The sequence below is a fragment of the Benincasa hispida genome, chromosome 6 (genome assembly GCF_027475165.1).
Source record: "Benincasa hispida cultivar pf3 chromosome 6, pf3_genome.v1.1, whole genome shotgun sequence".
NCBI classification, from domain to species: domain Eukaryota; kingdom Viridiplantae; phylum Streptophyta; class Magnoliopsida; order Cucurbitales; family Cucurbitaceae; genus Benincasa; species Benincasa hispida.
In genome coordinates this window covers 12,543,460-12,554,203 of record NC_143483.1, presented here as the reverse complement: position 1 = coordinate 12,554,203, position 10,744 = coordinate 12,543,460, and the positions used below count along the sequence as shown (strand labels likewise).

Below are 10,744 nucleotides of genomic sequence, written 5' to 3'. Positions count from 1 at the left end.
TCAATATATTAGTATCCTAATTTTTAAGAAATTGACGTATCGCTGTATCCTATTATATCTGTATCTCGTATTTATATCTATGTATGTATTTCATAGTCGGGTCTAGAGCTCTTTTGGTAATTTTGTTAGGAGAACGCTTCAATAGCTCTTTTGTTGGCTTTCATCCATTTGGAACAAAGTGGAAGCAAGCCTATTTAGGCAAATGTCCAAAGCTGTCTGCAATCAAAATATTCAGACAAATAAAAGCAAAAAAGTTGGGCTTTTATTGAGTCATATTTCTCATTTATGATGTCAACAGTGAAGCTACAATCAAAATGACAAGTGCCCAAAGCAAATTTAAAGCACTCAGTTTGAGGGTTATATATATATATATATATATATATATATATATATATATATATATTTTAAACCTTGTATTTAGCCTAGAGTGACCCATTATGAAAGATCCAGGAAATTTCTGACATACACATCCTGTGGAAAAATTGATGAAATATTGTAACGTTTATAAATAATTGATAAAATATTGTAGTTTCGAAAATAATAAGAAAAATATGGTAATTTTGAGATTTGACTTGTACGGTTTTTTTTTTAATTGATGTACACCAAATGTTCAAAACTCGACCTTACAACCGATATATGGTCAAGTGTTGAACACTAGACTCTTTTTTTTATTATTATTATTATTCCTTTACCTTGTCTTTTTCTTTTTCTTTTTTAATATTATTTCTTTGGCCCTACACAAAGGACCCTATGCAAATTTGTCATTCTATAACTTAATAAGAAGAAAAATTTATCCTTGTATTTCTTAATAATAAGTAAAATTTACATCATTAACTGATAACTCTAAGAGACATCATAAAAAAGAACAAATTCTCAATATTTTTTTTTTCCTTCATATTACAACTATTGTTCATAATTGGAAGTCATCTGATCAAAATCACCTAAACAACGAATTACATGGTCAAATTTGCCAGAAATTCAGGCATAGTACTCTTGATTGCTATCAACGAATGAACTATTCATATCAAGAACGAAATCCTCCTGCAAAATTAGTTGTCATGGCTGCTTCCACAAATTCAAATGTCAATTATTCGAATTCTCTAGTTTGTTTATCTAATACAAGTTGCAATGCCCATCTCATGAGCAAATCTTACCTCTCCAAGATCATCATCTTATTTAACCAATGTGAGATTTTGGTCGCATTTCCAATGATCCTCCTCTCAAACAAAGAACCATATGACCTTCCATCAGATAGTCCTCCATTGGTGGTTGAACTCCAAGAGAAACTCATATAGTCCATTGGTGGTTCAACCACGGATCACACCATCACTACTTTCAAGGCCCCGATACATCTCTATTCAGCACCTGAGGATTCTACCAATATGGTTAAGTTAGGAGCATGACTTTGATACGATTTGTTACGAGCAAAAATTTGTTCGCATAAATGGATTAGATCCTCTCTCCATTGATTCACCTAAAATGGATTAGTCTTCAAGCTCATGGTATTAAGGATAAGACTGCTTTGGGGCACAGTAGGTTAGACCATCCTTCTAATTCCGTCTTAAAACATGTTCTTAAATCTATTAAAGCAGTTGGAGAAGAAATTCAGAGTAGAACACAAGAAGGAAGGAGATCAACCACAACAGAACAACAAACGTAAATTAATTACAAACATGTGTGACGTGTTTATTTCTTTTCTCCTCTGTTTTCTATTTTTCGTCTCTGCTGCTTACTAAATAAAAAATGGTTTAATGTTGTATGTAAACTTTGTTATGGGTTAAGATCAATGTTTGGGTTGTGTATTTTTTCATATGAATGTGTGTTTCTTTCCATTAATTGTTGTATTTATGTTTGTATGTGTAGTTTTGAACCAGAATAGGTGATTGAAATTGAATCAATTGAAGGAAGAGTGAGAATCTTTTGTCCCACATCGATGAAATCGTTATTTAAGACCATATAAATATGGTGCCTTTGTCTTTGCCGGGCTAAGTAAGTAGTGCAAGCTTGTAACCCAAACGAGTGGCATTAAAGTGGTTGGAGGTTGGTCCAACCCTCAGGATTAACTCAACCCAACTCGTATAGATTGGGTTCAAATAAATGGAAATTTTATGGAATAGGTTGATTCATGATTTCACCTAATATAACTTAACCCAACTCCAATTTATTATTAACTTTAAAATATATTTTTTATTACTTATAACACAATTATTTATACATATATTGATTTTAATTTTATTTAATTCCAATATTTTTTAATAATTTATTATTCAACAATTCTTAAAAGTAGAAAATTTTTACTATATAAGTTAAAATTGAGTTGTTAATCTTAATTCAATATATGAAAATAATTAAATTAGACTTTTACATATTTACGTTTTGCTTCTTTTTAGAACAAAATTTTAAATGACCAGATTAACCCGAACCAATCTAATCAAAATATTTCATGATTGGATTGGATTGGACTGGGTTCATTTTTTAATAAGGGTTATTTGGGTTGAAGAAATTTACAAACTGAACAATTGAGTTGGGTCTAAAATATCTTTCAATCCAACCCAACCCAACCCATGAACACCCCTAATATCTGGCCTGCCCGTTCCAAGTAGAGAGTTGGGTCATGTGCTTTGGGCAAAGGCCCAGACTTCAACAAAAATTTCCTCTTTTTTATTGAATATATATTTTTTTTGGAAAAAAACCTTTTAAAATTAAATTAGTTCGATTCAATCTCAACTAATTTAAGGTGAATTTACGAAACAGTAATTAGTGCTATATACCTGATTTTTCCAATTTGGCAAGTAATCTTTGGTAAAACAATTCAACCAGCCCCTCGAGGGAAAGTAGAATTTTGCTTGGGTGCATTGCCATTCAGCTTTGGACTTCACTGCCCAAAACTTGTTAAAGATCTTCACTCCCTCATTTAACTAAAGGACTTCACTTTGGACAGAGCAAATAATGTCTATTTTGTGGTGTTCATAGCCTCATAAAAGGGCAAAATTCAGAAAAGAGCCCCAAACCTGGCTCTCATACCCTAACTATAAATTTCTTTAAACTTTTCTTACATAGTAATTTTGTGGAGAATGCTGTTGGCTTCCTCCATTTGGAACAAAATGGAAGACCTGAAGACAAATGTCCAAGTTCTCTGCAATCAAAATAATCAGACAAGTAAAACCAAAAAAGTTGAGTTATATTTGAGTTTTGAGTTATACTTCTCATTTATGATATCAACAGTGAGAAGCTACAATCAAAATGACGTGCACAAAGCAAATTCAAAGCACTCAGTTTGAGTGTTTTTTTAACCTTGTATTTAGCCTCAGAGTGACCCATGATGAAAATATGCCACGATCTCATAGCAAAGGAAGTTTCTGACATACACGTCCTGTCTTACTTATTTGTTAAAATTACTTTTGTCATGCTTAAAATCAATTAGTTTAAGCCACGTTTGGTAACTATTTTGTTTTTTGTTTTTGAAAATTAAGTCTATTTCATCCATATTTCCTATAATAGTTTGCATTTTTCTTAAATACAATGGTCGAATTCTAAGCCAAATTCCAAAAACAAAAACAACTTTTTGAAAGCTACTTCTTTTAGCTCTCAAAATATGACTTGATTTTTTAAACCATTGGTGAAAAGTAGATAACAAAAGAAGAAATTTAGAGGTAGAAGTAGTATCCATATGCTTAATTTTCAAAAACAAAAACAAAAAACAAAATAGTTATCCAATGGAACTTTAATATTTAATTTTACACTTTAAATTTAGTTTTAAATCATTAAAAATATGTTCCATAGTGATTTTAACAATTTCAGAATCGCATGCAAACATGACCTAAATGATGCAAGAATCACAAAAGGAGTATGCACAGAATGAATGAGGATACCTTGTCCACGGTGCATCACCTTTGTTCTGTTTGGAATGATTTTCTAACTGCTAAAAAAGATGTTTCTGAGCGGGAAACAGAAGTATTTACTTTGAAAGTCATTCTAAACATGTATTTATACTGTTACTGCTTGAACTCTCTGCTTGTTGAATCGCACAGATTTCCATAGTCCATGGATAATGTATCGACACGTTAAGCTATTTGGAAGAAAACCTGCTTTTAACATTCGATCTTGCAGCTCCATCAGCTTAGTTTCATTACCCACATCCTGGTAAACTTTAACCAATGCATTGAAACTTTCAGATTCAAAGAACTGAAAATCTTTGGCAAATGAGACCAATAAAGATTCTGCTTTATCAGCATTGCCTTCTTTGCAGTATCCATTTATCAATGCTCTGCATATTTCATGATCTGGAAGCACTCCAAATTCAACCATTTCCACCATTAGACCTTCACCATCTACAGTTCTATTGATTTCAGACATACAGCATATAAGAGACTTATATGCATCAATACTAGGTTTGAAATTCCTGTTTATCATTTCCAATTTCAGTAGTAGTGCCTCAGACACATTATTACCTCTACAGAAAGATTCAATCAGCTTATTGTAGATATCAGAATCAGGTTGAAAACCTTCTTTAATAATTCTTTCAAGAAGACTTTTAGCTGCGAATGGACGATCTTCCCTACACAATGAGATGATAAGATACTCATATATGTTGTAAGCAATAGTGACTCCAAGTTTCTGAAGCTCTACAACCAAATTTAAAGCTGAGATCAACCTACCTTCTCTCCCATGTCCTTCCACCAAAATCCTACAAGTGAAACTATCTGGGTGAATTCCAATTCCGATCATATCATGTAGCAACGATCTTGCGTCTTGCAGCCTTCCATCTTTGCAATATGCACCAATTAACGTATTGTACGACACCACGTCTGGATCCATTCCTCGGTCAATCATTCGATGAAATAGCTGATGGGCCTCTCTTAACCTTCCTAACCTACAAAGACCCTTCATCAAGGAAGTATAGGAAACAAGATCAGGCATCACACCCCTCCTATACATTATCCTATACAAGTAAAATGCATAATCTAATCTCTCTCTTCTGCAATAACTATCAATTAAAGTATTGTAAGTCACGACGTCAGGATTGAAGCCCTCTTCTTCCATCTTTTCCAAGAACTCATTAATCTTATTCATATCACCATCTCTGCACAGAACATAAGTCAAAATATTAAAAGTATACGCATTGGAGTGAACTCCGATCCTCCCCATCTCTTCATAGAGCTCCCAACATTTTTCATCATACTTCATCTTCGCCAGTCCATTTAGAATACAATTACAGGCAATCACACTTGGGACAAAACCCAATTTTACCATCTTCTTAAAGCTCCAATAACTTTCTTGAATCATATCCAATTTCACATATGCCTTAATTAACATCTCAAGGATAACTGGGTTCCAATTACAGTGCTCAGTGCACAATACCAAATTCTGAAAAACATCCTCCCTATTTGAGACATCCTTAGACAATTCAATCAATTCAGACAAAAATTTCATCGCTAAAGGAAATTGTCGAGACCAAGCCAAAATATGGATAATTAGGCAATAATTGTGAGAATTAAGTCTAAGATCCAAATCATATTTAACCCAATTGAAAAAAGCAAGAGCAGAGACGAAATTAGATTGGCACCTCAATAAAATCTTGGAGATTTCACGAGGACCCAAGTGAGGAAGAAGCTCTTTAATTTCGGATTGAAGAAGAGCTAACTGCGGGTTGCCCGTTTTAAGGTGCGAAGAGATGAGATCGATGATATTGAAGGGGTTTTGGTTCTGTGGAAGAAAATGGTAGAGAGGGTTGACGACGATTGATTTAGTTTCGGATTGGGGAATTGATTGCAAAAATGTTGAGGATGAAGCAGAAGAGAAGGTTGATTTGGGGAATGAAGTGAGGAAGGACTGTGAGAGTTTGGGAAGAATGGAAGTTGAAGTTCGATGCATCGGCTAAGGATATAAGAAAATTAACAGAGAAAGAAAGCGATTCGCAATGCAAAAAACTCCGGAAAATGGGAGAATTATACAGAAATTTTGATAGTGTATTTGGCGGTGGCGGTACCTCAGTTCTCCCGTCGGAGAGGCGGGTTAAGCTGCGTGCCGTCTATACTCTGTTCTTTGTGGAAATTGGAAATCTGATTTCTAAAGGCCTAAAATCAAAAGAAAAATATGTCTATTATAAATATCAATACTTAGTGTGATAAATGTCATTTTTTTTTATTACCCATGTTCTTTGTAATAATTGATGCCGGTTGTCCATGTAAATTCACATCCTACTCGTCACTTTGTCTAAAATTATGCATGAGAATAAAAAGAAATTTTCATATATTTCCTATTTCCATAAAATCATATTTTCCATTTCTATTATTTCTATTTCCATAAAATTATAATTTTAGTTATTTATAAGTTTAGATATATTTTATTATTTTATTATTATTATTATATTATATTATATTAATTAATTTATTATATATATATATATATTATATTTTCTCCATATTCGTTGTTTGTGCTCCATTGTGCTCCTCAATTTTACAACACGTTTCAGTACGAGCTTCTGTTACTTCCATTGCTGAGGATAAGTCCTAAAGATAGGTCGATTTTTTTTTCTCTTTATTATAATTAATAAATTAAATGCTATTTTGTATATTTAGTACATATTAAATTTATAATATAAATACAATATTTTGTGATAGTGTTGCCATGATAAACCTTACAACATTAGAATTTGCAATCTTTAACATTAATGGCAATAATTATTTATCATGGGTGCTCGATGCCGAAATTCACTTGGATGCTATGAACTTGAGAGAAATAATTAAAGAAGGAAATACGACATTCAACTAGGACAAAGCAAAAGCTATGATTTTACTTCGTCATCATCTCCACGAGGGATTAAAAATAGAGTATCTTATAATAAAAGATCTCTATATCTTGTGAAAAAATTTGAAAGAAATGTATGATCATCAAAGGACAGTTATTTTTCCTAAAACTCGTTATAAGTGGATACATTTGAGGCTACAAGATTTTAAATCAGTAAATGATTACAATTTCGTATTATTTAAAATTAGTTCAAAATTATTATTATGCGGAGAAAAAAATATTGATGTTGATATGTTAGAGAATACATTTTCTATATTTCATGTCTCGAATATGCTCTTGTAGCAACAATATCGAGAGAAAGGTTTTAAATAATATTCTAAATTAATTTCATATCTTCTTGTGGCCGAACAAAATAACGACTTATTGATGAAAAATCATGATCTTGATCAACCGGAACGACACCATTCCCTGAAGTGAATGCTGTGAATTTTAAAAATAATCGTGGTCGAGGTCGAGGTCGTGACCGTGGCAGATGAAGAAATAATTATTATTTTTGTGGTGGTCATTTTAATCATTCAAATTTCAAAAGAACCACACAAAATGATGATCACAAAGGAAAAACTCCACAAGATAAGAATTCAAAAAGTGTTGAAATTAAATGTTTCTTTCATGTATATGGGGACATGTTATTTTGTATGTAGTGTCACTTGTATGCATTAGACTAGTAACTTTTCATAAATACTTGCCATTACAATTAGTTTATGTTCATGAGTCAAATATTTCCCATATGAGAATTTTAGGTGTACAGTATATGTTCCAATTGTTCCACCACAACGCACTAAGATGGATCCTCAAAGGAGGTTAGGAATATATGTTGAATATGATTCTCCATCAATTATTAAATATCTTGAACCCCTGACGAGTGATGTATTTACTGCATGATTTGATGATTGTCATTTTAATGAGACAAAATTTTCAACATTAGAGGGAGGAATTAAGAAATTGGAAAAAGAAATTACATGGAATACATCGTTATTGTCTCATTTAAATCCTTGTATAGATCAACGTGAACTTGAAGTTTAAAAAATAATTCATTTGAAAAATGTAGCAAAACAATTACCAGATGCATTTATAGATGCAAAGAAAGTAACTAAGTCACATATACCAACTGCAAATGTTCTATAAAAAATTGATATCCCAATACAACAAGTTGTTACTAATAAGTCTGGAACACAGCAGAAGCGTGGTAGACCAGTGGGTTCCAAATATAAAAATCCTCGAAAACGAAAAGAAAAAATTATGAAAAAGACTTGGTTGATGATGTAAATACCCATAAAGAAATCCTCGACATTACTAGTGAGGAAGGTGAAATACCTAAAGATAATAATGAGATTTCAATAAACTATGTCATGGCAGGAAAAAGATGAAATCAAACTAATGTAATTATTGACAACATTTCTACGTATAATGTTGCTCTTGATATTATATTTGAAAATGAGGATCCTAAACCAATATCTGTTGAAGAATGTCAACTTAGAAAAGATTGGCTTCAGGAAAGAAGCAATTGAAGCAGAACTAAACTTTCAGAACGGTAGGTTTTTTACCAGTAGTCCGAACACTAGAAGGTATGAAATCTGTGGGATACAAATTGGTATTTGTGAGGAAAAAATGAAAATAATGAGGTCACAAGATACAAAGCAAGACTAGTTGCACAAGATTTTTCATAAAGACCTGGTATTGATTAGGAGGAGACATAAACCTCAGTGGTGGATGTAATTATACTAAGGTATTTAATTGACTTGACTGTGTATGAAAGTCTAGATATGCATCTTATGGATGCAGTCACAACATATTTATATGAATCTCTTGATAAAGATATTTATATGAGAATTCCAGAAGGATTTAAGTGAAGAAAATCAGACATGAGGATTTCCATAAGTAGCGGAAGAATCGTTCCAAATTCCAATCGTATATGAACATTCACAATTACAATCAATAAACAGAAACATACGGTCATGCATAAAGCGAAATTACAGCATGCTTTTCTAAAGATCAAGGGAAGCACAAACATACCTTTGAAGACTCATATTCAACACTCTTGATCACGAACGCTCGTTCATAGCAAGATAGCAACACATGAATGCTCATCCACCACGATTGCAACATAACACGATCAACAAAGAACACGAACACCGCGATCTCCAAGATCACGAACACAGCGAACTCCACACGAGCGACCTCCAAATAACCTCGACTTGTGTTAAGTTGAGTATGACACCACCACAATGGCTACTTTGGTATTCTCGGTGTGAGAATCCAGAAGTGTGGGTTCTATGTGGACTTGGTTAGTGGACGAAACCGGAGGAGAACTATCGTGTAAACGATTGAGTAAGTGGGAGATGGCAGATGTCTATCGTATAAACGATGCCCAATCATAAAACACTATGCGATCGTTTAGCTAATCGGTCAGCTGAGTGTCTTTCGTATAGAAACACTCCACGATCGTCTAGTCTCTCCAAGATGTCGTTTAGCAAATCTAATTTACTTGACAGACTTTCCGTCAGTAATTTTTTAGAGTGGAAATATCAAAATATCAACTTCTAAATTTAGGAAAACAGTTTTTCTTTTATCTCACGGTTACCATGAAACCACCAATAACCTCCCACTCAATTAGTTATTAGAGAAAAAGAGATAATTATCCAATAATTAATATTATTATAAATATAAATGATAACCAACTTACCATACTATATTTATAACCTATAGTTTTAATATTTCATCTCATGAAACATATAAATCATAGCTCTTTCTTTCCATGGTACTTAATGTAAATCTCATTTACATTAATCCTCCGCTAGATGTATCTCATATATCATACTGATCATATCATATATAATCGAATTACCTCTTCTCATTTTGAACATTTCAAATCAATACCAAGAACTAATCTTCAACTTGAATCCATTAAACTACCAAGGGGACCTTATGGACCTGTAGCTCGAAGCTCCAATGGTACATGAATAACTGACTAAACTCTTTAGTCACAGGATCCACCATTCGTTAATTGCCAGACACTCCACTAAAAGACCGACAGCTGAACTCTCCTTACTACAGATATATTATGTGTCCATATCAACCAATCAGGATTGGGGTCATGTCATCTATGGTCATTTAGTGAGATATAAGTCTCTAGTATCAACGACGTTATATACAGAGACAAATCATCTCATGGTCCGGTCTTAAACAAACTCTTTGTATAGGACACCACTGCTCGCATGTCTCCACATGAATGGTCATGATCTACCATCTGTAGTAGTTCACAACACTTGCAAACCTCTACAAAGCAGGCCATATCCGTATTATCACCAGGATCAGGAATCTCACCTTAATCCTTATACTACAGATCTATTTAGGTTATCACTTATGGGATGATCCACTTGTATATCTCATATACATGCTTAAGTTTACATACAATAACCATGGAGTTTTGTTTATTGGATATGTGTAAATGCCAGATAAAATAACTGTTATTTTATTCGTAACAATGTGTATATATTACAAACTACGAGACTATAGAGAATTATGACACTAATACCAACAATCTCCCACTTTTCCTAATGCCTCAGGAGATTAATGTGCAATACAAGATAAATACATGTACAATATACAATAAACTAGGACATACCCCAGTATCATCTCCCACTTACCCTAGACAAGATGCCGCATGTCTTGCAGACCCAGACTCTCCAGGTGACCCTCGAACACTTTAGCCGTGAGAGTCTTTGTAAAGGGATCAACAACGTTGTGCTTCGACACGATCTTCGTGACTATCACATCACCACGATGCACATTCTCCCTGATCAAGTAGTATTTCCATTCGATATGCTTGCCCCGACGATGACTCTGAGGTTCCTTTGAATTTGCCACAGCCCCGTTATTATCACAATAAAAAGTGATCAACAAATTCATATTTGGAACAACTTCCAAATCTATA

General features: G+C 33.3%; 1 protein-coding gene across 1 annotated transcript; it reads right to left on the bottom strand.

Moving 5' to 3' along the window:
* Nucleotides 1–2,913: 2,913 nt before the first annotated feature.
* Nucleotides 2,914–6,094, bottom strand: LOC120079927 (Pentatricopeptide repeat (PPR) superfamily protein). The gene is made up of 2 exons (XM_039034384.2): nucleotides 3,873–6,094; nucleotides 2,914–3,136 (listed from the first exon to the last, which is right to left on the bottom strand). Exon 1 carries the CDS (start codon nucleotides 5,872–5,874, stop codon nucleotides 3,988–3,990), a length of 1,887 nt encoding a protein of 628 aa, XP_038890312.1. The 5' UTR covers nucleotides 5,875–6,094; the 3' UTR covers nucleotides 2,914–3,136; nucleotides 3,873–3,987.
* Between the last annotated feature and the right edge of the window lie 4,650 nt (nucleotides 6,095–10,744).

Coding starts and splice junctions, on each gene's coding strand:
- LOC120079927 (XM_039034384.2), bottom strand. CDS start 5,874: ATGCATCGAACTTCAACTTCCATTCTTCCCAAACTCTCACAGTCCTTC.